A 27928-nucleotide genomic window follows, 5' to 3' on the forward strand; every position below is an offset into this window, starting at 1 on the left:
ATTTTGCATGCCTTGGGTTCTATTCCGACCAATGTGCTATCTTCAGAGTTTGTATGTTCTACCTGTGTTTGTTTTGGGTACCTTTTAAGTTTCTCCTCCAATTCCCAAAAAATACTTGTAGGTTAAGTGGCATCTGGCTAAATAACGCCAGTGTTTGAGTGTCTGTGGTGGGGAGATTAGATTGTACTCTCTGCTCTGGCCTGGGAATGATGTGAATGGATAAACATTCTGTGATTTTATGGCGCACAGTACAATGTTGACGCTGTGTAAATAAAGGATAACGGCAATTCTGGAGAAGCGTGTGAAAACGCGCACATGACAAGATCCCTCTGTGCTGTCAGTGCGTTCCTTACAGTAAACAAACCAAGGTATGAGTGTATCCTAATAAATTGTAAAACATAGAATGGTACAACGAATGGGCAGAAACGTCTCCTGATGCTTGTACAGTCAACAGACATTCACAAAGCTAAGCAAGGAAGCTGCTTGTGGAACCTTATTCCATACTGTGTCTTCTGTCCATAGGGACAGGAATCGTATATACTGCAGGGGGATGGTGCTAGTTTTACTGCACATGCTCACCACTGAGAGAGTTTTGGTATATAACCCTCTGTTTATTTCATTGTCCAACACACAGATTATGACATAGGGATCAATGGATCCCTTGGCTGCTCTAATACAATGATTACAATAGATGCTTGTCCGGATGAGCCTTTAAAGGGGAAGTACAGAGAATTCTATTATCCAGGCAGAATTGTTTCTTTCCAACGCCTTGGATACAGGCTCAGGTCTGTGCATTGTATACAATTGGATCTACACAGTAGGTCTATTGTCATATCGAACGACAAAAAATAAACATCAATATTTTCTGGGGGGGGGGGGGTTGAATGTAGTTGGGGTGCCTGGAAGACAGATAGCTGTGAACAAGTCAGATCCTTGGTAAAATATACCTTGTTTCCTTGATTAATCTGTAACTTAAACCTAGTGCATGGATATGTCTCTTCCATATAAAGTGGCTCTGCATATAGATGGCATTTGCTCATTGTTCTTCTCCAAAGGATCATTAATGTGTATATCCTGGGATGTGAATTGAAGTGTTCTTATGTGTTATAGGAGACGCACACACTCACACACACACAGTGCATCGTAACATCACAGAAAGGGTCATATGTCCATGAGTCACATGATCTTTATGGCTGGTGTTGATGAGTGGATGTGACAGTGCATTATCCAGGTTGTGTCACACTGTGTTACCAACACTTCACACACAGACAGGATAATAGGGAACTGAGAAGGGTCAGCAAGGATTTCTTTTACTAGCATGAATTGGCAGCAACATGTAAGTAGATGGGAATTTGTGAGAAGAGCAGACAGTTATTTGTAGGAGCGTGTTCCCTAAATATCTATCTAGATGCTCAGGAAATAAGGGGGTAAACATACATATTAGATGGTGTCTCAATGTATACTGAGTATTTGGAAGTTCTGGAAACTAATCAGGTCTGTCGGTGAGTAAGAATAAAATAGGGCATTCGTACGTTGGAGATGCAGGGGTGGGATGTCGTACAGGATGGAAATGATGCATAGGGCTCAGATGGGATTTTGTGGAAGAGTTGTGTGGGATATAGGGAGAAACCCATATCTGGGGTTTAGTGTCGAGATGTTCTCCTCCATGAATATGTGGGGTGCAGGGGAGAGTTGCTATCGGGGAGGAATGAGCATGTAGGGTGTAGGGGTGCGATAGTGTTGGAGACAAGTAGCCAACATGGAGGATGGCAGTCATAGATGTTGTCCCTCTCACAGAGAAGTGTGTACGGATGCTGCTCAGGATAAGACAGATATGTGGTACGGAGCAGAGGAACACAGTGAGAATTGCTGCATTCTTTCTAGCAAGCTTTTGGTTTGCTGTGTGTGAAGTGCAGGGAGGGGTTGTGAGCAACTGAGGGGCACTGTGCTTTTAGGGAGGGGGTTCTTACATTTTTGTTGTTTGGGTTGGACAGAGAGATCCTGGTGAGAGAGAACAAGACAGAACCTAATGTTCCAGGGACATGATGGGAGAGGAGAAGGCGGAGGAGGTGTGTGTGGGGGGGGGGGGGGGGGGGAATCATGAGGAGGATTTGTGTTGAAATGCCAATCGTACAAACTACAATACACTTATTAACCCTGACTTGTGTGTTTATGTGCCTCTGTCTTATTCTGAAACCATTCTTTGTATATTTCCAAACTTAGGTGTATATATATATATATATTACACACCACTTGTCCATCAAGGCTTTTCATCCTGGCATTAAAGTACTAAGGTTTGGTGATGTCCTAGGATAGAACTAGGCAAACCCAAGAGCTCCAGCAACTGTATTCTAACATTTTACTACTGCTGTATTTACTTGTATGTCAAATAAAGAAATTATACTAAATAAGCAAAACGCAAAAAGAAAACTGCATACAATTTATCCTGCCATCTCTTGGAAGTTACATAGTAAGGGTGTATCTTTCATATATATTGTGTTTATGTAGAGGAAGGCAAAACAAAATACCCATAGCTTAGCTAGTACCAGTATAGTTGGAGCAGAAGAATATGTATAGAGACAGGAGGGAAGAGTGCCCCCTGCTCATAAGAACTTACATCCTAATGGGAGGGCAAATAGACAGCAAGCACAAAGGGGAGTCCATGGAAGGGATCTGGATTAGATCTAGGGGATTTATTGACTCAGAAATGGAGATATAAATCTCAGATCAGCCCCAAAAAAACCAAGAGCTGCTGCGCATGCGTTTCAGCAGCACTGTACTATACAGCAGTCGCGGCACTGTCGAAGAAGCGTCCGTGGAGGTGCTGTATGCACCGCGGCGGATGCTTCTTTGACAGCGCCGCGGCTGCTATATAGTACAGTGCTGCTATGTGGGGCACTTCGTTAGTGGAGGGGAGGGGTTTCTGGAGACCCAGAAACACCCCCTCCCCTCCTGCGTGCGCCCCTGGTTACCCTAATAATGTCCTTTTACTAATCATATTAACAGATACCATATTTAATCAATTTTAAATTTCTGTCTGTGAAATTACCATCACCAGCTCATGTTGTAGGGAGTTCCGCAGCTTTACCACTCTTACAGTAAAGAATCCCTTCCTATGCTGGTGGTGAAACCTTCTCTCTACCACTTGCTTTTCATGACCCCCTTGCCCTGTGTTTTGTTTCATATGAAAAGCTGGTTAGACAAATGTTTGTATTGACCTAAAATTTATTTACACATACTAATTAGGATGCCTCCAGGGTACCCCCCCACCACCCACACCTAAAGAGTAGATAAACATTTACCAACCTGTTTAACCCCTCCATTCCCTTTAATGATGTCCGCCTCTGAACCATCGAGATCGAGTTCTGTGTCTAGAAATGTATCTTACAAATGACGCACAGACATGCATGGACCACTGCTATTTCCTGTCTACCGGACTTCCTGTGAGCAGACTTTCACCCCTACACTCTATTTTGCATGCAGCAGATAGACTCCTTCTCCCTGGAAAATGTTCTACTGCTGCTCCACTCTCAGTCCCTACAATGGTTGCCTTTACTGTATTGGATTCAATATAAGGTTTTACTGCTAACAGTGTTCTCCCCCCAAAACATTGCCAGCTGGATGGCATTAAGAAGTAGCCGAGTGGGGCAGTGTATTACTTTCAATAGTAAAGAAAAATGTTGGAAGTTAATATCCCCACCAGCCAGGACTGGTCTAACACACACACTGCTGGCTGTAATGCTCACATAGTGCCTGTTAAAACAGGAGAAACAATGGTGTATTATATTATGATGCAGCACCCGGGAAATATGTAAGGTGTTGGGGAGAACACTGGCTAACATACAAACCTCGCACTGCCATTATCGTCCCTTGTGAGAAAATATCTCCAGGTTTGATCAACCTGTCGTACTCTAGATCTGTGCCTCTTATCCACACACACTTCCTGTTTTCATTCCCAGTTAAGGGACTCGTTTTGGACTACACCCTCTTTATGAAATGTCTGCCATTGTACAAGACTTTCCCTTAGTGCCAAACAATCAAAACTTCACAGAAAATGTTCCTCTTCATGCAAGATGACCACTTTAACCATCATAGGCTATTGTACCCCCTTACCACCCTTCTACATAGTTCACACTAAAACAGTCTACTGACCCCCCCCCCCCCCCCCCCCCCCCCCAAAACCAACATTGCTGTGTGGTGACATCATATAGCTACACTAAGCACATCTTTCTATTGCAATCTGGCTGGACCTATGTGTGCCGTGAGGCACTTAACCTCATGTATCAGACTCCTATCTTCCTATAGACTGTAAGCATGCTAGCTGGGCCCTCTTACCTTTGTCTGTTTGTAATACCCTGTCTTGTTTTATTGCTGTATCTGTTCTCAATTGTAAAGTGCTGTGGATTCTGCTGGAGCTATATAAATAACATGTTACCCCCTTTAACTCTGTACACAGTGGTCTGCTCCTACTTCTCACAGTTTTCTAACTGCTGTAATTGGCGCTGTATGAATTAATAGATGTAAAACTCATTTCAACTAATTCAGTGCAGGTTTCTCCCTTCTTTGATTGACGCGTTTCACATCATTGTGGGATTCCCCCAGTTTTCCTGCTTCACAATGTACTACAGGCTGTGCTCAACTGGAGCTGTCGTAGTGAGTGACCAAAGCAAATCTAGATAGGTGGGGTCTCTTCAAGGCTAACGGATGGTCAGTTTTACATGTTCAACCTTAATGCCGAATGATACATATCTAGGGTCTGGCGTTCAACTGGATCCAAAGCATCCAACATGGATGTAATGATCCTTTCCAGTTCCTGCTTGCAGTAACTTGGTTACTTAGGATATAGGAGGGTCCGTCACAGAAATATGTCGGCATGGAGTGATTTAACTTCTGAAGGAGTAAAACTAGCTGTTGTGACATTCAAGAAATCACATGTCTGTACAGTTCATCTGTCCCTAAAACACATTCACAGCTTTCTTTTCAGGTTTTGTACTTCCTTAAAAGAAAACTTTGAGATTCAGCCATTGGACCCTCAGGGCGTTTGAGGCCCACACCAGCTGGCTCCAGTAATGGCTGATCCTATGGGCATATAAAGCCAGGAGAAGGTTTCAAGTATCAGTTTGCATAGACTGGTGGCCAACACCACTAATTGGATGGCTGTAAGACTTGTCCACTAGGCTATTTTGCCTAATTGTAACAGACTTTATTTTCACGCTCATCTAACTGGTTCTCACTAGTAGTTATGCCTTCTAAGATATAATAATGTGTCCAGTGCCCTTTATAAGATAGAATGCTACAGAATAAATTACATATTTTTTATTTTATTTAATTAATTAATTAATCCGTCTGCTACTATCAGGGTTGCACGGTACTCAAGTCTTCCTTTGTGATACTACTTTGTAGGCTGTAGACCAGTGATAGGCAAGCTGATACACTTCAAGGTCCACATGGGTGCCCCCCTCCCTAATAAATGTAGTGTTGTTATGTCTTACTTACTGCTATGTACAGTGTATTAATTATGTCTGTTGATGATGCCTATTTGGTTAATGAGAAAAAATAAACACAACACCATTTTTAAATTGTATCTTTTACCTAAATGTACAGTGCATGTTATGGCTTGAACCAGACTTCAGGAGAATTGTAACCAGAGGCTCATTAATATTGGTCATGAAATGTCTGCGTGATGTCACTAGTTCTAGTGAAACTGCGTCCGCGTGACTACTGGTTCCGTCTTGTAGCAGTGAGTGTCCCCTAAGTATGTAACACTCGCTGCTACGTATGTTGTGCACACGCACGGCATTGATGTAAGCAGCACGAAGGTTACTGTAAGAAATCAATGAACTCCATCAATATTTGCTTTGTTTCCTTATGTTAACCTGTGTGCCTCACATATCGTTGCCGGCCATGTTTATAGTATGCCTGGCACGGTAACAAGATCAATGGCTTTCTATCCTGCTTTATTTCCTCTGAGATTTCCTCAATTTGTGTTCGACTTGCAATGCAACAATAGAAAACTGTTATCTGAAGGAGGCTTTGACATCAGTCGTTTAATTCAGTGCAGATTATTGCAGTAGGAAAATAAGTGGGGGGGAAAAAGGGGAGCAGGTAATTGTGCACTGAATGGAATAGGTCATGTTGGAATGTATGGAAATGTCTGCGTCTTTAGTGTTAATTGGTAGACAGAGCTGTACAATATATAGACAATATGAGTGTTTAAAATACAGCTGACAACTAACTGGCGGATCCAATGGGATTATTGTCTAACAGGGAATCTCACCTTATCAAGGTAGTTATCCAATGTCTAATTTTGTGTGTGTGGCCTGCGTAAGTGGTGTTACCCTTTAAAGTATATGGCAGAGGTAGACCCTCTATGCAGACAATTCATCTGGAACTAATGATATCGGTGAGTCATGAGACGCAAATTGCTAAACCCCGTTGTCCTTAGTATTGTCAGACAAAAAAATGTCTGCCTCCACCTTGAAATTTTTTTTTTTTTTTTTTTTTTTTTTAAATGTTTCTCTCTAAATTTCCTCTTTTTGAATTATTTGCAGACTTTCATATGTTGGAGATAACTGATACTTTGTATTTTAAATGTTAGAAGTTTTCTCTTTCATCCCTGAACCTTGCTCAGAAATAGCGGTACCTTCTTCTCTTGTGGTTTATTTGAGGACGAGGAGCGTGACACCTGTCACCTCTGGCTACTTGTCCCCTGCATATGCTTTAGCTCTCTGTGCTGTGCTTACTCCCACCCGCTACGCAACCTTTTCCGTTCCCTCCTCTGCTGGTTTCCTTCCTGTTCCTCTGTATGTACTCCCTGTCCTGTGCCCCCCTTCCTGCCCACACCTACAGCTCTAGAGAGGGGCTCAGCAACCCCACAATTGTTGTGCGAGTTCTGATTTTTTCCAGTGGTGCTTTTATCACCGATTAACTAAATACATAAAAAATGTGGTGGTATCAGAATGCATACGTGACTCTCTGCGTGCTTTATAGAATTTGCTAGTGGCTGAAATGTTAAAATGGCTGCAGTAAATAACACATTTAATGAGTTATTGGGGATTCCATAGCTATTATGCCAAGATGGAGAAACCATTGTGAAGGAGTGTCTGTCTAGTAAGGCATGCATTTTCTGCAGTGCTGGTCAATGAATGGTCTGTCCTTGGCAGCGTCGGGGTTAATGAAGGGGTGTCTGCATAACTGGTGCCAGATGCAGGCAATGTGCCAGCTTCCACGTCCTGTGTACAGAATGCGCGGTCATGTGACCAGGGGGAAGGCTGGGGTGCAGATGAGAGCATGTTAACCCTTGCAGCAGGAGAGTGCTCTGCGATGTAACATCTGTATTGCATGCTGCATACTTATAAAGGAAAAGCCTGCGGGTCACGCAGGGTCGTTTTAAAGGTGCAATGAAGCCTCTGAGGGAATAGGCATGTGCGGTAATACATGTTATATCTGTCTCTGCAGCCACTGACAAGACTTGCCTGCAAATGAATTCAATGAACCCCATGAAACCATCCCACCCAGGCACAGGACACAGGTGAGACCCTGAATTATGTTGATCCTGCATCACCTATTACTCCTCTGTTTTGGTGCTTTCAATCCTTATCCCTCTTAGTGTTACATCCATACAGTTATATTGGTCCTCCGCTCACACAGATGGTCCTGATGTGCCATTAAGTGGAACCAGGTTCCTGCAAGGAATTATTTGTGGAACAGAGTTCCCTAAAAATACTGCAATGATGTATCAAAATAAATCTTGCTGTGGGACTATTTTCTTGTGTTTTTTAAGTATTTTTTTTTTTTGTTCTGTAAAATATTTTATTTTTCTGTGTATTTAAAACAGGAGACAAAAGACAGGTGGTTGTTTAGTACAAACCTATACACTGGGGGATGCAATTCCTGCGAGAGAAATAATTCTCTTGCATCCCTGCATTGAATGATGTCTGCACAATCTCTTGTTTCTGTGTCTCCTGTCTCCCTTGTATTTAAACATTCTCACTCTGGTTTGTGCGCACACCAATAACTCCCGCCTCTGCCCTAAACAGTGATGGTTCATTTGCATACGAGTCTGTTCCCTGGCAACCAAACACCAATCAGGCCGCAGGATCGCTCTCCGTAGTAACCACCGTCTGGGGTTTGAGCAACACGTCGCAGAGCCAGGTAACGTGATGTCACAGGAGGCGGAGCCTGCTGGCCTGCACAGCCTTGGCCACTCCTCTGTTCTAGACCTGTCCAGCATTACTTTGATTAACCCTCTCTGCATCCACTCACTGGTATCATTCATCCTTCTTACTGGTAGTCCTGCTGTATCTGAAGCCTAGGCATTAACACTTCATTTTTCTTTTCTATATATATATATATAATTTTTTTTTTTATTTTCTAAATCTCTGCAATATTGCTCACCTTGCATTCTCTCTTAGGAGGGCCTTGGGAATCCCATGGTGCCCAGCAGTGGCCCCACAGGAGGCGGAGTCATGCCGGGGCTGGCTGGCAATAATGGGGGAATGGGAAGTCCTCAATTCATTGGCCAGCAGGGATTTTCTGAAGGTGGCGCTGGAAAGGCTTATCTGCAACAAGGCATGTACGGACGTGGTGGTTATCCAGGAGGGTCGGCATATTCCAATAGGTAATATATCTTTGTTTAGGATGAGCTATTTGTCTGTTGTTGGGTATATTATAGTAGTATACCTCTTTACTCCCTCCCAACCCTTGTCTTAAAGATGGGCTCTCCATATTGTGCAGACCATGCAATGGTGGCCATCTAGCAGAAGGGATCACAGTGTGTGCACTGTGTGAACATTTCATACTGTCTCCTAATGTGATTTGATGTTTCACCCCCACAGTATTGTGCACAGTACTACTTTTCTTTTTTTTTTTTTTTCTGTGCAGTACTTAGTATGTGTTTTTTAGTTTTACATGTTAAATCGGTAGTAAAGTACATTTTGTATTGTGAGAACGTACAGTGTGTTTCCTGTTCGGAGGTGTCCTGTCCAATATCCAAGTGCACCATGCTGTGCTGGGTTTAATGCACCCGGGCAGCAGTAGTGTCTCTAGAAACTATTCAGATGAAGGAGAGTGTTATGCTATGAGGTACGATTTTCTCCATAATGGTACGGTAGCAAAATGTCACTTTTCTTACATCTCTGGCAATCTTCCAGGGCCAATTTCACCTGGTGTGCGTTGAAGGGTTCACAGAGCGCCCACACCGTGGAGGCAGCCATTTTGTGGCCTGAACCAATATTCACAAGAAAGCAGCCTGTCCATTCACTTAAAACTGGTTCTTGGTGAACTGGCAAGTCTGTGTGTTCAACACACAAAATGGCTGCCTCCATTGTGTGACGTTGATATATTCTATATTTTCAGATCACCCATTACCTCATCTGTTTTAATGAAGCCACTGCTTACAGCATGTATGTGTACGGTCGTCTCCCTTCTACTAATTAGAGATTATGACATACTGTCTTTTTTTATTTTTTCCTGGCAGTTATCCTGGGGGCCCCACAGCTGGAGGTGGCATGGGCATGGCTCAGCACACAGGTCGCGGCCCAACAGACTTCACACAGGCGGCAGCTGCAGCAGCCGTGGCAGCAGCTACAGCAACAGCCACTGCAACCGCAACAGTGGCTGCACTGCAGGAGAAGCAGAGCCAGGAGATGAGCCAATATGGAGGGGTGAGTTGTGGGACTGCCTACATGTGTGTGCTTATCTCTTTCTGTTCATGTTAACCACAGGGTACAGTGTTCGTGGTCACTATGCCTTTTACCGCTTCCTTCAGTTTGGTTTACAGGGACATAATTTGATTTGTGTTGTTTTTGTACAGGTCGGACCGTCTCATAATTTTGGTGGCCAGTTCCTGCCTCACTCTGGACCCCGGGGACCCTCCATTCAGGGTGGAATAAATTCCGGGGCCATGGGTTCAGTCATGGGAGCTGCAGGCATGGCTCAAATGGGCATGAGTTCCGCAAGAGCTCCGAGCATGAATCCTGTGTATGCCGGACAAAGGATACCGCCACACGGCTACCCTGGGCAGCTCCAAAGCCAGCAGATACAACGGCAAGGAGTAAAAAGGACCTACTCCAATGAGGTGAGGGTGGCTTTTGTATTCTGAATATCTGTGGCGTAGACCTGTGCCCATATTATATGGACACCGTTCCATACGTGTTGTGTAGCTGCATGTATGCTCCAGAACTGGATTTCAGTGCTAACTGGAAACTTCTGACCTATAGAAATAATTGGGTTCTCTCTTGTTCCTTTGTCTATAGGGCTACGCACCTCAGCAGTACATACAAAGTGGCCAGTACCCACCTCACGGAGCACAGTATGCACCGTCTGCCCCTCAACAATCTGCCCCATCCCCTTCTTACCCTGGGCACCGTGTACAGCAGAACATCTCGCAGTACATGCCCCAGGCGGGTCCTGGGGGACATTACTACAAGGTAAGTGATCTTTTATTCTACACATCATCCTCACATATTGCCATTTCTGTGTCCGGCTTGTGTTTCTCCTCGCTCTGTTCTTTTACCCCTTTTGTGTGTTCATATTGGAACACTAGAGATGCAGTATATGTTTAATAGAAATAGAGTTCTAAAAGTAACTTGTTAGCATAAGTGTTTATTACAAACATGGTGCTATTCTTACCCTGGTCAGCCTCACTGCATGAGATATGAGTGAGTGGAAGAGCAGTACCAAGTGGTCACTTCTGCTGTGGCCGAGAACCGCACATCTTACCTAGAACATCTGAGAGCCTACTTTGTACATTAGGGATTCTGCATTACAGGCATGGTCCTGGGCAAAGGGTGAAGGCAAAGTAATGGGGGGAAAAATGCAAAAAAAGGATTTATTTATTTTTTATATTAAAAGAATTCAACAGGTGTAGTTTCAGGTTTATTTACACCTATTAAAGCCAATATTGTTCAATATTTATGGGATGGAGAACCATTTAGGTGCAGTATAATATATCAGTTGGACGGGCACCATATAGCTCTATTTCCATGGGAGGACAATCTGTCAGATGGCTGCAGCCCTCCCAATGGCAGCCAGCTAAAAGCATGATGGATAGGGGCCCCTGGGGAGGGGCCCCTGCCTATTTACTGCATAGGGATGACAAGAGAAAAATATTGAGGGTTGTCTATATTTAGATATTTGGCTTCTGAATTACAACTGCCCCTGGTTTTTGTCTACTTTGTAGTTTGCAATTTTAGATTGTGAGCTCTGCTGGGATGAGAAATAAGTCCTGATTAAAATCAATAAATAACAAATATGCAGATTGACACTTATTTTAGCTGATTGCATCAATGATTCTCTTTCTTCTAACAATGAGAAGGAAAGGACTTATATGTGAATAGAAATATACAAAGAAATAGACGACAAGGTAGAGAGTAAACCTGATTCAAGGACACCGCCGTGTTTCATAGGGCACCATTACCGTTGGGCTTATAAAACAGCTTAATGGAAGTAGAGTTGTGTAGTGAAATGGGAAACTATCCTTTTGTTAACACAGTATTTAGCATTATTATTTTGTAAGTGGGTATTTTCTACTATGGATGGTTTAGATGTAATTTTTGTGTCTGTCTCTGTATTGCCATTGTTTCATATGTTGAAACATTCATATATTGATTTCATATCAATTGTGAAATATTCATGTAGGGTTTATTATATTGTCACCCTCTGTCGATTTTGGGGCATTTGTAGAGCTTCACATGTCTAATATACACAATATACGATTTCTGTACAAATATTCTCTCTAATATTAATAGAAGGGTGCTGGATACTTACCACACAGCTGATAAACTGTCTAATTGTCCCAGAGACCAGACGGGTCTGTGACCACAATGGTCCTATCCTAATCAGAAGGACGACCATGTGGAAGTGGCTGAACATTCTATAAACCGTATATCTAGGATAAGCAAGTTCAGACTTTGTTCTTGTTGCCATTAGCCAGGTTGTTGCTATATTATTATTTTATTTTAATTTTTTTAATACAAATGTTTGTGTGTGCTCTCTGTCACCACCGCTGCCCAATCTGTCATCTTTATTCTCTATCTGCATCTTCCAGTCTACACTTGCTCAATCTCAAGGCAAAATCCCATTTCATTTCTAATTTTGTCTCTTTTCAGCTCACAGATCAATACAATGGGCAGAGCAATAACTTCAATGGAGGAAATTTCACATATAATCAGACGATGAGCGGGGTGAGGAAGACACTATCTTTATATTTTTTCCCCCCGATCAATGGTTATAAACAGTGTTTCTATTTGTGCACTTGGTGGCGATATGATATATACTCTCCAGGAAGAAATACTGAAGGACACAATTGGAGACTGTGACGGTGTTTAACATTTTCTTGTTTTATATACTTTTCTCTTACAGCCAGGGCGCTCCATGCCTGGGTATCCCAGCTCTCCTCTGCCAGGGAACCCTACCCCACCCATGACTCCCGGAAGCAGCGCTCCACCGTATTTATCGCCAGGCCAGGATGTCAAGTCCCCTTTCCTGCCAGATGTCAAACCTACGCACAACTCTCTGCACCAGTCGCCCACAGGTGAGTTTGAGCCTCGTTTACAGATGGTGAGAATGTTGCACCTCTTGATATTTGTATGAGGCGGTGGAAGAAAGGTAAAGTTGTTCTGATTTTATGCCCTTAGGTGCCTCCAATGATGAGCTGCGCCTGACGTTCCCGGTGCGTGACGGCATTGTGCTTGAACCTTTCAGATTGCAGCATAACCTGGCGGTCAGTAACCACGTGTACCACCTGCGGGAGTCTGTGTACAAGACGCTCATGATGAGGTATGTCCGAGCAGAGATCTAATATGCAATATTATGGACGCCAGAGTTCAGCCATGTTCTTCTCTGACTTTAGGTGTTGCTATTCCCCATATATGTTAATGATAAACTCTTCCCTTGACCTCAGGCCTGACCTCGAGCTGCAGTTTAAGTGTTATCACCACGAGGATCGACAGATGAACACCAACTGGCCCTGCTCCGTTCAGGTCAGCGTCAACTCCACACCACTGATTATTGAGCGTGGCGACAACAAGACCTCCCACAAACCTCTCTATCTGAAACACGTGTGTCAGCCAGGCCGGAACAGCATCCAGATCACTGTCAGCGCCTGCTGCTGTGTGAGTACAGTGTGGGGAATTGGGAGCAGAGTCATTTACTTAGGAAACACCACTTACATTTGTGTTTTATAAATCCCAATCTCTCATTTGATAACATGGTTTGCAAATCTTTGTTGTATTTCTACTGCTGTCACGTTCATTTGTAATTTATGTCTTTACTGCTGCACACAGTGTAGAAAGTCTCAGAACCCTGACATTGAATAAAACGGAGGATATTAAACGTGTGTGATTCCCTAGCGTACAAACAAATGTTAAAAGCAATTTAATGTGAATTGGTAACCTACACACGCTGTAGAGGCATCCATGTTATGTGCTGAATCTGTATACAGCCTATTGATGTGCTATGAGCCAGTGATATCACGGAGGCATTGCCCGACTAATATTCATGATTCCTGACTAATATTTAGAGGCTACAGGTTGGTGACTTGTTAGGCTTCATTATTAAGAATATTCTGCACACACAATGGATGGCTCCACGGTCTATAGGTGACAGGTCCCTTTTTTAAAGGAACTACATTTATGAAAGTGTTCACTAACCTTCTCTTGTGTACCGGAGTTCCACCAGAAGGCAGCTTGTTATTCCTGCTGTTCCTCTTCCACCTCCTCCCTACTGCTCCCTGTTGGCCCTATCTATTAAATGATAGTTGTGACAATTTCTTTTGCTTGGAGGATCTGCAAATGCCAGGCTGTTATAGGGAAAGAAGGGGCAATGTAGTCCAGAAGGAACATTTGATTAGACAAGTAATATCTTTGTGATACTTGGAGAAAACGACTTCCACTATTCAAACCAAGAGAACAAGCTCTCGGCAACGCTTGTTTGAATTTGCTCGTTCCCATAATTAAACAATTAATACCTTAGGTTAAATTTCAGTTTTTGGGGGATGTTTAAAAAGCTGAGCTCTAGTTTTCTGAGTCCCTGTTTTCGTCCTGATCCGGCGGTTCCTGTGAATAAATGGGTTCTGCAGTTATGGACGTTGAAACATTTTTAACATTGTACCTCTACTAGTTAATTTTAAATAAGAGTCGTGTAAGACATCCTGCAGCTTATTTTAGTGACTGCGACCTGGCTATGCGAGTGCAGTAATCCTGGTATCTGCACATTGGGGAATCTGCCAGGTACATGAATGTTGAATTGTATTAACATATCACTGAATAATCTGTTTCCATTACAGTCTCACCTGTTTGTGCTGCAACTGGTTCACCGGCCGTCAGTGAGATCTGTTCTGCAGGGCCTGATAAAGAAGAGGCTGCTCCCTGCAGAGCATTGCATCACAAAAAGTAAGATCGTAGCTCCAGGGCCGCGGCCGTTCATGTTTTCTCACTTATTCTCCCCCCTCTCACACACCTGTATGTTCACCTTATCTTTACTCCTTTCTTCTCCAGTCAAACGAAATTTCAGTAGCGGCAGTATCCCAGGGACCCCTGGGCCTAATGGGGAGGATGGGGTGGAACAGACAGCTATCAAGGTGTCCCTAAAATGTCCAATCACCTTTAGGAGAATTCAGCTTCCTGCCAGAGGCCATGATTGTCGTCACGTCCAGGTAATTAGGAGTTTTATTGTCTTTGCCGTTGCTTCTTTTATCACTGTGCCCTCTTTATGGCACCTTCAACTTCATTGTGTTTTTCTGTAGAGTATTTTCTTTTCTTGGCCTTTTCCCTCAATGTTCCTGTTCCTCCTCAGTGTTTCGACCTGGAATCCTACCTGCAGCTGAACTGTGAGCGAGGGACCTGGAGATGCCCTGTGTGCAAGTAAGTCCTAGTACTGTTCTCCCACCTTTATAGAGCTGGTCCTGCATGGCCCCCTCACCGTGCCATGTATGCGACAGGGTCCCGGCACATCCTGCTGGAGTCTCCATAGCCAGAGAAATGCCACGTCGCGCCTCTGATTGAAAGCCATAGAGCCGCCAACTATCCTCCCCAAAGGACTTATTAGACAGAGAGCCGCCTTAGTCCTGTTTATATTTAAAGTTGAAAATCCATTTAAGGATGAATTGATTTATTTACTAATGGAGATTAACTAGGGCACATGTGGCCACTCGCAGCTAGGTTTAGTTATTGTACACGACGTACCATTACACTTCCGGAAGCTCCAATCTGATTGGTTGCCATAGGTAGCATATTGTTTTGTGCACCGTGTCAAATAGTCCCTTAGTATATTATCCTCACAAGGCTAATTAGTTTGTAAATTTTAATAAAAGCCAAATACTGTTGAAATAACATATCACTAAATATGTATGGGATTATATACAGCCCTTATGTTAATTTTGCTCACAGAAGAGATCCATGGTAAGAGGCTGCAGGGGGAACGTTGTACCTTTTTATAATACAGACGTCTGTTTTTATTTACCGGAGTTTATACGTGTATGTAGAGCTATTTGGTACGAAGTATAAATACCAAGATGTATATTGTAGTACATGCCTTCAGACAGTAGGTGGTGCTACAGATAGCCATTTACATTACTAAAGCATTTATTTTATACGCAGGTGGCATATTCTTTACATTCATTGCATTATGCCAATGCATTTAATTTCCTATTTTACGAGCGAGCTTTTCCAAAAGGTAGATGGTAATTTTCAATTTATATGAATGCTGGAATCGTCACATGTTGCCTAAGTGTTGCATCGCACTATAAAGCAGTCGGCAAATTCTTTGCTCTTGGTTGATGAGTTTTCTTATGTCAAAATTTTTGCAGTAAAACGGCCCTATTGGAAGGGTTAGAAGTTGACCAGTACATGCTTGGAACCCTGCTGTATATCCAAAAGTGAGTACTACATAGTGCGGAGACTGCATATCCATATATTGTGCATATACGTATAGTGTGTGTGTGATCACTGAAGCTATTCTGCTCAAAATAAAAATGTCCAATATGGAAAGGCACCAAAACCGTATGTTATACTTCTAGTTTACTCGAAGGACCACTAACGAAGATGCAAAGTGATGGCAATAATTCACTGATATACATAATGTATTTTAGGAACTGGTTAGAGTGATATTGAATTCTGTTTTTAACAAGGGAGAATTTTCTCCTATGCGGAGCAGACTACATGTCTGTGAGCTCATGAAAATAAAATGGTCAAGGACAATGCACTGCACAAGTCTGTAATGGGATTACATACAGGGGTCATTTACAAATCCGACCTCCAGCATGAGCTGTTGCGTCATCATGTAGACGTACACCTAGATATATGGGACGGTGTTGTCGTCATGTAGACGTACACCTAGATATATGGGACGGCGTTGTCGTCATGTAGACGTACACCTAGATATATGGGACGGTGTTGTCGTCATGTAGACTTACACCTAGATATATGGGACGGCGTTGTCGTCATGTAGACGTACACCTAGATATATGGGACGGCGTTGTCGTCATGTAGACGTACACCTAGATATATGGGACGGTGTTGTCGTCATGTAGACGTACACCTAGATATATGGGACGGCGTTGTCGTCATGTAGACGTACACCTAGATATATGGGACGGCACAACAAGCCTTTACCCACCTAGTTTACATTTTATTCCTTTCCTTACAACCCGTCTTGCTAACACTAATTAATTGTATTTTTTTGTAATATGATTCAGAGAATAGGATACACTTTTTTTTTTTTTATATGCATCTTGTAGCGTTTTGTATGTGTGAGTGAATTGCTATACTTCCTGTAATTGTATTTGAAAATGAAGACTGAAAAAAAATAATTTGGGACATATACATGTGCAGCATGTAATAATTATAATTGTGATTTATTATGATTCCACTTATTGTCATATGCTACCCTCCTCCCCCAGCTCTGATTATGAAGAGATAACTATTGATCCTTCATGTTGCTGGAAACCGGTCCCGGTGAAGCCCGACACCCACGTGAAGGAAGAGTCGGATGGACCCGTTCTCAAGCGCTGTCGAAGTCTGAGCCCGGCACACATGGTAATGCCGAATGTCATGGAAATGATAGCGGCACTGGGACCAAGTTCTTCTCCTTTCAATAGTATGCAGCCAGGAGGCGGCGGCCGAACAGACTACAGTGGCCAACAGGGTGGGTAATAAAGGGCAGTTATGCCGCAGTACAGTTTATTGGTAACAGTACAAGTTATACATTTTATTTTTTTTCCAAACTTGTTTTTCATTCTTTTGAGCTCCCTTAAGTTTAAGTGATGGTGTGTGTTTATTTTTTTTGGTTTTTTTTGGGTTTTTGTTTTGGGTTTTTTCTGTGCAATTTACTTTACCAAAGGTAGTTGCTCACGGGCAATGTTTCTCTTCACGTGCATCTCCATATTGATCACAAACACAGTAAATAGTTTGCTTTAAACTAAGAATACATCTCAATCTTGATTTTTGTTATTCCCAGTGTATGTAGGAATTTGCCGTACTTTCATTTTACTTAACGAGTGTTTGTCCACAAATGCAGAATTGCATAATTTGGCCATGTTAACTGGACAACGTAATCCATATGATATCTGCATGAACTGTATCCAATGGCATAGAATCAAGACCTCTTACTGGAGAGAGAGGCATAGACATGTCTCTTATAGAAGACAAAAACCATTCCCTGCATAGAACTCTATTCCACATTAAAAACACGTGAAGTTTGAGTTTTGCATTCCAACCATTCTTCACTTTGTAAATCGGTGCAGGATGGCTGCATACTTGCCAACATTCTAAAATAGTTTCCAGGGAAACTAGTGCTGAGCTGAGGCATTTCAACACATCCCAAACAATATGATCTCCGCTGACCTGGGAGAGCATCTGGTTTACTGCTTTTGTATTATGTCATGCAGAAAAAAAGACTACGATTGTTGAGAGTTGGTCAATATCTGGAAATCGGACATTATAATTAGAGATGTTCAGGCTCGGTTCCCCGAGAACCAAACACACCCGAACTTAGCAGATTTAAGTGCCGAGCGAGCTCTGTACTTTCGTGCGCCCTCGTATTTGAAAACGAGGCAAAATGTCATCTTTATGTCATCGGATCTCGCGAGTTTTGGATTCTAGAAGTACCACCCTCGACGGCGATCCAGCGCCATTTCACAGAGGGACACAGAAGGGGTAGCACAGTTCTTGGCAGTCTCTAGTGCAGTTGGGCAGTGTCATAGGTAGAAAAGAAAGAAGGGGTAGCAGTGTTCAAAGTCTCCAGTGACATTCAGGAGAGCTCCATTGCTAATGGTTATTGCTGAAATAGAAACAATAGGGCTGGTAATGCTGTTCTTAATCTGCAGTCACATTGTACTGTGTAATCAAAATAGATTCACAGCAGTACACAGAAGACCAGGAGCACCAAGCAGCTGCTGGCACCAGTCATGATAGCAATCCCTCTACGTCATCTGCTAAAGCCTATGTTAAAGTGCATAGTGTTTTTAAATCCGGGAAACGAAAATGTAAAACACCTTTTACCTTGGCCAAGAAAAAAAGACCTGTAATACAGGCAGTTATTTGCAGAAAAAAATAAAATTGTCAACATGCCATTCTACACACGCAGTGGCTAGGAAGGAATGAGGCTTTCACCGTTCTCTGAGTACTAGTTCTGCAACTGTCCCTGAGGCATCTTCTTGTAAGGTCAGTCATGACCAAGCAAGACCTTGTCATTCGGACTCCAAAAGTGGTGCCCAAATACTTTCACATGTAAAAGCCGAGCTGGAAGAAAACAGTAAGGCATTAGAGGAAAATATATGTTCAGATTCAGAAATGACACAAATCCCTGAGGAGAGTCTATCCACGAGTGCTATGTGTAATCCTGAACTATTTGATAGTGTACCCGTAAAGAAGGCCCCTTTCAGCATTTTTGCAGAAGTGTGCATGAACAGCCCAAGTGTAGCCGGTGATACACAAATTGAGGATGCTACTTTGGAATTGCAACATGATGAGGTGGAGATTTGTGTAGGCAACGAGGGCGCTAATGAGGATGATGTTGTTTGTGTAAGTCCTGCCCCAGTGGAAGCAGGTCTTGCACGTGATAAGAAGGCCATTGTCATGCCTGGGCATAAGACCAAAAAAATCCACCTCTTATGTGTGGAATTATTTTTACCCAAATCCTGACAAGTTGTCTATCCATTTGTAGCGTTTGTAAAGCCACAGTAATCTAAGCATGGATGTCTAAATAGACGTGTATATGTATTACCTTCCACTGTTTCATCAGTATTGTACAACGTGTTTGTAATCTGCACTTTACGTCAAAGGTGCCTAACTATATTATTTTTTGGGAATTGGGGCTGATTCGAAGCTCGGTGATGAACTTTATTTTTGCTGTGAATTACAATGGCTTTTTTTTAGTGCATTGTCTGGCACCCTGGATTGGTCTGGATCTGATAAAAGCACGCTTCCCTGAGGAGGAAAGGGGGAGGGGGGGGGGGGTCAGCACTCGTCACCATGTAGAATTACCACAGTTATCCAAGGAATGGGTGGAGCGATCTAATGACCCATAACTGATTTCATGATCGAAGGACAATTCCATCTTGCACCACTTTTCTTTTCTGCCACTGCTGTTGCAATGTGTCCTAGATGTGCTATGAACTGCTGTGTGTTTGTGTCATTGCTCTGTCGTTTAGCATCCGGCCAGGTCACTGCAGTCTTTGTTTAAAAGTGTGAAAATAATATTGTGACCTGTGAGGTGGTCAAAATTGACTCCAAATGACTTGAAATTAGTGTAATTGAGGTTAATAATAATGTGGGGGGGGGGGGGGGGGGCAAAATTAATGTGATTTTTTTTTTTTTTTTTTTTTATTGATTTTTTTTTTTTTATTGATTTTTTTTTTTAAGCAAAAAAATAGGTATTTTAGAAAAAAATAGGGATCCAAAACACACAAAGGCGGTTTTACCAAAACACAAAGTTAATCCAGATCCAAAACCAGAACACGGGGATCAGTGAACATCTCAAATTATAATGGACAAACAGTGTCCTTGGACTAGCCTTTGAAATAAGGGTCATCTGGTAATTGAATGTATATTGTATTGTAGTGGGTTCCACCTGATTTATGTATTATTTGGACATTGGTAAGGCCCCCAGATAGCTGTTCACACATCCTGGACATGAGTTAGCGCCCTCTTCTGGAGACTCCGGGTTGTATGATCTACAATCTGAAGGTGTTTACGACACTTTGCTGTAGTATAATATAGTATGTATGTATTTTCTATTGGTCACAGTTCAAAAATCACTTGTCGGTCTTATTGAAATTGGGATGTAGATTATATTGGCAGGTTTTTTTTTTTGGGGGGGGGGGGGTTTTCTAGCATTGAATTGACTTGAAACCTGATGAATGAGTTGTCAGTCACTGCTATTAGAATGTGATGCACAGTAATTGTGCCTAGTAATCATACTGTATATTGCCCCCTTTAGGTTCTGCTTTTCAGAATCCAGGAGGGTTTTCGGAAGGTGGCTTCCCTTCCTCTAACCCCAGCACCCCTACGATGAATGACTTCACCCCCAATGGCCCTCCACCCATCTCTTATCAGTCTGACATTCCAAACTCAATGATGAGCCAGGAGAAGACGGGAGGACCCCAGATGCCTGGACAGGTGAAGTACTAAATATGTTTGATAAAATGATTGCATTGTTGTGGTGTCTTTCTATAACTATTACTAGCACGCTAAGAGGGATGTTTGTGATAACTGGTGCGCAGGGAAAAAGGTGCTGTATCCCATAACAAAAACAGTCAGATGCTTACAGTAATTGTTGTAGTAGTGTTTAGAAAATCTGCTTTGTTGATAGGGGTTACAGCACCTCATTCGTGTGAACCTGTTTTTAGAAATCTCCCCCCATAAAGCTGGAAAAGGTCAGTGTGGTTTTGTAGTGGTTACTGGCTAGTTAGCATATGCTTTTCTGGTCCTCTTTGGTGGGACTCTACACATTTTTGTCCTTTGGACTGGTTGTTAAAAATGTTTATAAGCTAGTGGGTTTGCATTGGGTAATTAAAAATAAGCTCTTCTAGAGAAGATTTAGTAAAGTTTCTCCGACCGAAGACCTAAAATGAACGATGTCCTCCCTGTATACGATACATCGAAGTGTTATGGATCTCTTCCGCCTCACTTCTCTCTGAATATTCCTCAAACTAGTGAATAGTGGCTGGTACAGGAAATTGTTTAACACCCTCTGGAGTTGCTGGCAGAATAGAGGTGCGGGATGCAGGAGTTAGGGGGGGGGGAGGGGGGCACATTCATGGTCTCCATATTTTAGTGAAAATCAACCTAGGCTGTCTAGTTCCCAGTAGATATATCTGTCAGCCCGCTGCAGTTCTCTGCCATTTGTGTTTTTTTCAAGTGGTTGACTGTTCCCACCTCTGGGACCACAAATGCTGACGACTATTCCTTCCGTGGACACGGACATAGTTGATTTACAAAGCACAGTACGCATGCACTGCATACTTGTTTTTTTTTTTTTTGTTTGTTTCTTCTTTCTAAATAGTGTGTTTGAAATTTTGAATAACAATTGGGGGGTATGGGAGGGGATACAGAATAAGACAGGGATCTAAGGAGGTAGGGTAATGTGCAGCATTCAATACAACTGATCTTACTGTACAGAAAATGATTTAAGAAGAAAAAAAAAAGGTAGCAAACAAAAAATGTATAGAGAACTGTTTACTGTGTAATGAGGTATTCAAAAGAGGAAGTGGTCTGGGGAGAAGTGAGACAAGGAGAAACCTTTCTCTTGGGGATGAAAGGGTGGAGGGAGAGGAGAAGATGATTATATAAAAGGGGGGCGATGAGTTCTCTAGATCCCATTCTCTATAATTTATCAACATAACAATGGTTAAAGTCCAGTATTGCCAAAGATTGATTGAGATGATCATGAATAACGCTAGGGATATTTTCTAATTTATATATCTACCAAATGTAGTTTATTGAGGGCTGGGATTGTAGGAGGGTCAAATTGTTCCAATTAAGGTGATTAAGCATTTAGCTCCAGTAAGAATATGGCCTGGGAGCCTCCAGACTATCTGTGGAATCCAGGAGGTAGACAAGGCAAAAGGAAGTAGGAGAGATGAAAGGGGAATTGTAGGTGTATGTCCTTAGGGCTCTATTTTAGGGCAGCGCCCCTAATTGTGAGACAGGGTACCCCGCTGGCTTGTGAGACAGGGTACCCCACTGGCCGCAATTCCGCCGGCAACGATCTGTGGATGTAGGGTTTAATCTGAGTAAATATGGATGATTTTGCAATAGCATAGATGTCCACTCTATATCTAGCGACTCACCCATGTCCACCTCCCATCGTAACGTATGAGGGTCTGTAGACGGTAAATTATGCTGCATCAACAGTGCGTAAAAGGTGGAGATGAGGCTTCTGTATGAATATCTGTGGAGAGGGGCAGTAGGGCTGTGCGCTGGTTGTTGTATAGTTGACTTAATTTGAGATGCCGATAGAAAGAGGAGGATGGAAGGCGGAGGTGATCACAGAGCTCAGGGAACTCTGAAAAGGGCCCAAAGGGACTATATCTAGCAGAAATGTAAAGATGTGCTTTGTCCAGTCAGCGAAGGCCTTTGGGTTGATATCGGGTAGAAAAGCAGGTTTGTGACGCAAAGAGATCTTTTGTTTCCAGTTGTCCACTACCCGGGAAGGCACGGACACAATATTTCCACACTGAAGGGAAAACTGGGCCGTGGGAGGGAGATGGTGTATCGGGGGAAGATATATGTAAGAGGACTGCCTCCACATCAACCCACAACCTAGTGATAGGCTTAGCATGACCCAAAAATAGCTTGGGTAAGATGGGCAGAAAAATATTGTGGAGACAGGGAAGGCCCAGGCTGCTGTTCTTAGTGACGACAGAGGAACTTCTGACAGATCCTCCGACGTCTTCCTGACCATATAAATCGGGAAACTCTGGACTGGATATCCTTGAGAATGATGGAAGGTACCCGGACTGGCAACCTCTGGAACAAATAAAACGTTCTAGGGAGTAGATTCATTTTCACAGCAGCAACTCTACCAACACAGTAGTTTGTTGGCATAAATTAAATTGATGGCTTTCCTAGTGTTATGTGCAGCCTGGCGTTTCAGGATGAAACCAACCTGGTTTGGATGGACCAATGATATTACCTTTTAGCTTAAGCTCCTCAGCAATTATTTCCATGTTGGGATTTGAATAGTCTGTTGGATCCAAAAGAATGCGTAATCGAATAGTTTCAATAAAGGACTCTGCCTCTAAGACAACTGGCTAAGAGAGTCTGCTCTATCCCCCTCTCGTAATACCTCTGACGGAGTCACTGCAAGATGTTAGCTGCCTTGGATGATACGATTTGTTGGAGCTGGCCTCTGAAGGCGAGGATTTTTAGGTATATTTTACGTTTTTGATGACGTTTGTGTTTCCCTGTGAAAGTGGCTATAGACCTAGATCAAGGATATGTTTTGCTCGGGATTTTTTCATACCAGAGGGTATGCATATGAGGAGACCGCATATAGTTGCCTAATGGGCCTTCCACACAATTGTATGTGGGATATCTGGAGAATTAAACTCATGATCGCCTGTGAGATTCTTTTTTTTTTTTTTTTTTTATCCTGGTTTTTAATAAGTAGACTGTCATTGAGGTGCCAAGTAGAGCGATGGGGGTGGCAATTGCACCTATGTGTAGTGAGAGTACGTCTGGCCAAGGATATAGACATAACATCAGAGATGAGTTGCCGATCTACTAATTAGTACTATATCAATGCAGGAGTAAGTGGTGTGTGGGGCGAACTACTGAATACTGTTGTTCATCTGGCATGCGTAGTAGGATTCTCTCAAAGTGCCATCTGGTGGTAGAAAAATATATTGCTGTCAATTTTAGTATTGCAAACGTACTTAATCTGACGCTGTAAATAGACGCGTCGCATGAAGAACATTACACCACGTTACAAGGCAATGTGAGCCTACCACAATCCACAATTATTTAGTTTGTTTTTTTGTTTACGGTGAACAGCTCCTGTACTGAAAGTCATGTTTCAGTGTAATGTTCTTGTACAATATAGTAGCATTATTTTTTTTTTCTTCCTTGTGAAATGTCCACTTGTAAAAGTAACTTTCAGTGTTAAAAGAAGGACTTGGTAATATTTCTGCAATCCCAGCATCCCTGACTTTGTTCGTGTTCAGGATAGCTACGGTCTATCGACTTATGTTGTCCTTGTTTATTAAATAGGTAAGCAATGAACTTTAGTAGTTGGCAGAAATCTGTGTTATGAGCAAAGCTATCCCCAGTTGGCATTCTGAAGCAAGTAACGTTTTCCAGGTGCAGTGATTGAACCATGAACATCAGATAGGAAGACCTTGATAACGCTTATGTGGTGTGACTCAGTACAGTGCTGCCAACAAGGACAGACTGGCACACCCCACCAACTGGCAGAGGCTCTGAATAGAGACTTCATTCCTTTGTGGTTATTGATTGAGTGGCTCCGGAGGGTATGTAACCTCACAGCCTCTGAGTGTTGCGTTCATCCTGACTGTTCATGCCTGTACAGGAAGTATACTCGCTGCCTACAAGCAGGCTGCTATTCTGTAGGCTGAAGCATTATATATCAGAATGCAGCCTATCAATTCACTCAGGACTAGTGAGATCACAATGTGCTCATACCTCAATGATGTCACCAGTTCCTAGTAAATTGATTGGCTGTATTTTCATGAATATTTGTCCAGACCACAGAATGGCTGCTAGCACTGCTTGTGGGCATCAGGGAAAACTTACAGATTGTATCTGGTTTGGCTGTTTCATCACTGTTTCTGCACATTAAACATTATCCGCTTCATGTATTTTACAGGTTCCTTCAAGTGGTCGGATAGATGCATCACACAATCCCTCTCAGTCACTCCATAACTCCAACCTCAGCAGCCAGTCACCACAGCAGCTTCATCATCGGAATCAACAAAGGCAAACGTTGGCTCAACCTGGGGGTGACCTGGCATTTAACCACCCAGGGGCAATGCCAGCTGCTGGCGATGTGACCGAGCCCTCACTTGATGTAAGACCTTTTTCTGTTTTCGTTATATTCTGTGTATATTTCCACCTTAGTTGTCTTATATTTGTTTGCCTTGTCCTGTTGCCCTTCATTTTGTTGTACTTTCTAATTATTTTTGTCTCTGCCTCTGTATTCTAGCTTCTCCCTGAGCTCACAAATCCAGATGAGCTGCTCTCATACCTCGGACCCCCGGACCTTCCAAGCAGCGGCAATGATGACCTTTTGTCCCTTTTCGAGAATAACTGATGCTCCTTCCAAGTTATATAATTTTCTTCTTTTTTTTTTTTTTTCCCATACCCAACTTTTAAACAAAGTGGAGGATAGGAGGACGCCGAGCACAAGACCCGATCTGGATATGGCCCGATTCACCTCTATAGATGGATACAGACTGCTTCAGATCATTGCACTATTTTAATCCTGCAGTGCTGCTCCATAAGCTTTGGAGGGGGTGTCTCCGTAGACGATTTCCCATATCGCATCTCGTTTGTCCAATATACATAGTAGACTACTCTTAAAGGGAGATCTGCCGATTTCATCACTTTAAGAAACCAGCAACGTTTCTCCCGTTCATACCTCCTCTGCCGACGAAGGCGCCCGGTGTGGTTTCACACCCTCTGCTGACTAGATCCTCCTTTTAAAAAAATAAATAAAATAAAAAAAAATGCCACTAAGTACCAGCTTGTGAAATAAAACATGAGTGGTTGCAGGGTTGTTATGCCCACTTTTATTATTCGGGGACCTCAGTCAGAGATACAAGGAAGCTAAGAGCACAAAGCAGGCGTGTGTCAGTCTACACACTTTTTTTTTGTTTTTGTTTTTTTTCTTTTTTTTGTAATGTAAAAATACATATATTGTGTGTTTATAAATGTATATTATTGCTGGTCCATTATTCATAACTCATTCCTTTTGTGGGGTGGGAGGGTGGTTTGGTTAAAATGGATACTGCAGGATTCTTGGGCAATGGCTGATTTGTATTTCCCACAATCTCTGCCAGTGTCTGAGGTAACTTTGCAACATATGGCTATAATACAGAGGTTCTTCTCTGTAGTTGTGTCCTTGTCGCTGTATGTTTTGTTTTGTTTTCCAATATAAAAGCTTCAATACCCCAGGCAGCATCACCCTACTGTAAATGCAATAAAACAGGGGCTTGCAGCCTTGAAATACCTGCATTAGTCGCTCTGCAGCAGAGTGGGAATCTGTATGCAGTATATTAATATATATTTATATATATATATAAATGTGTTTTGTGTGATTTCACATAACAGAGGGTAGGATGCAGCATGTAAACTGATTATCTTAAGTTCAAATGTTACCTACACACAGGCGGTAGCCATTTTGCTATAATTTCACTAAGAACTAGTGACATTATTAAGGCATGAGGTACAAAGTGCTGCCACCTTCATTGACAGCTCTGGTGCCTATTGAGGGATATAGCGCTGAGGCCTCCTTTGATTTTACTGGTTCCTAGTGAATTGATTGGCCGTATCCTCATGCATATATTGGTTCAACACACAAAATGGCCGCCACCACTGAGTGGTAGGAGACAGGTGCACTTTATGTCATGGAAGGGCAGTGACCTTATTTAACTCCCAGGTTTTTATTCTTTTATTTTATTTTTATCTGGTGTACAATATATTCAATGCTGTAAAGACACACACCAATCGGTCATAGTTGTTTTTATTTATTTTTTTATTTCATTACCCAGTTTTAAAAGAAGAAAAAAAAAAAAAAGTCCTGCAAAAAGCGTTCTCTTTTTTTAAATAAGCCATGAAGGAGTTTGAGTGAGGCGTGGCAGCAGTTGTAATGTGAAGTCCCAACCCTTGCTCCTCAACCCAAGTACAAATACATTGCAAGCCAAATATAATTTAACTCTTTCCAGACACAAGCAAACAGGCCAGGGATATCAGGCTGGTGAGGGTGGGGTTAAGTGTCGGGTTTCTATTTACATATCTAGGGTTTGTGCTATGTGCTGGAAAAATGTGCGTTTTGCAGAAATAAAAATATATATATTGAAATTGTTTCCATTTATGGGTGGTTTTTCTTACATAGTAGAAAGTTGATTATTGCTATTGATCTAGTGACCATTCCCTCTAGCCTAGACTTGGAGTTGTGTGGAACTGGAGAGCGATGCAGCTTCTAATGTCTTAAATGATTAGTGAGTTTTAAGGTTATTTAAGTATTCAGCTGGCAGTAAGCAACGGGCAGTAAAATGCAGCCCCCACCCTGACAACACAATAACAAATAATCCTCACATGAATGTAAGATTTTTCAGGGCTGCAAAACACTTATGTACAACTCCAGAGCCTCCTCCTTCTGCTGCTGTTATCACTGGGCAAAATTTGATATAGGATAGTGTGTCTGTAAAATTGTTAGCTGTCTGTCAGACACATTTTAAATTTGTCAGTAACAAAAATAAAAATAGGTTCACGTGTTGTCAACCTTGGTATGTTATAATAGGCACTGTAGAATCCTTGGGCAGCAGTTATAATGCCCACAATCTCTGCCCATGTCGATGGTAACTTTGCAACATCATCCCTACACTAATGTGTCCTTGTCGCTGTATGTTTTGGGGGTTTTTTTGTTTTTGGTTTTTTTAAGCTTCAATATTCCCAGGCAGCACTGTTGCATAGATGGTGTTTTACATGTGTTCAGGCTACAACTCTGTGCATTAAATCATGATCACTTAGGGGAGATTCAATTCAACATGATGTGCCTCCGGAACAGTCTGCAAAGACATTTCTGATGCAAGAAATCCTGCTCATTTTTTCTTGTACCGTATACAAGTGCTGAGAATCCTTACCGTAATAGCCGTTAATATACGCTGATGGGCATTGCAGTGCTGTCTGGTGGTACATTTTCATATGTTGTAGGGTGAACATGTATACACCGATTAGTCACAACA

The 27928-nt window shown here is 42.4% G+C and overlaps 1 protein-coding gene across 3 annotated transcripts in view; it reads left to right on the forward strand.

Moving 5' to 3' along the window:
• Positions 1-27041, forward strand: part of ZMIZ2 (zinc finger MIZ-type containing 2) — a 40129-nt gene extending 13088 nt beyond the window's left edge. For all 3 annotated transcript variants that reach the window (XM_075207251.1, XM_075207252.1, XM_075207253.1), the window contains exons 2-19: positions 7459-7531; positions 8040-8154; positions 8415-8620; positions 9479-9665; positions 9815-10078; positions 10257-10430; positions 12111-12185; positions 12364-12535; positions 12639-12780; positions 12905-13115; positions 14288-14393; positions 14499-14656; positions 14797-14864; positions 15809-15877; positions 16901-17145; positions 20440-20618; positions 24829-25029; positions 25165-27041. In XM_075207251.1, the coding sequence (XP_075063352.1) occupies positions 7459-7531; positions 8040-8154; positions 8415-8620; positions 9479-9665; positions 9815-10078; positions 10257-10430; positions 12111-12185; positions 12364-12535; positions 12639-12780; positions 12905-13115; positions 14288-14393; positions 14499-14656; positions 14797-14864; positions 15809-15877; positions 16901-17145; positions 20440-20618; positions 24829-25029; positions 25165-25272 (2753 nt within the window). In that variant the 3' untranslated portion in view covers positions 25273-27041. The remainder of the gene's footprint in view (positions 1-7458; positions 7532-8039; positions 8155-8414; positions 8621-9478; positions 9666-9814; positions 10079-10256; positions 10431-12110; positions 12186-12363; positions 12536-12638; positions 12781-12904; positions 13116-14287; positions 14394-14498; positions 14657-14796; positions 14865-15808; positions 15878-16900; positions 17146-20439; positions 20619-24828; positions 25030-25164) is intronic.
• The last annotated feature ends 887 nt before the right edge of the window (positions 27042-27928 follow it).

This window comes from Mixophyes fleayi, chromosome 4 (assembly GCF_038048845.1).
Source record: "Mixophyes fleayi isolate aMixFle1 chromosome 4, aMixFle1.hap1, whole genome shotgun sequence".
In the NCBI taxonomy this organism is placed as follows: Eukaryota; Metazoa; Chordata; class Amphibia; order Anura; family Limnodynastidae; genus Mixophyes; species Mixophyes fleayi.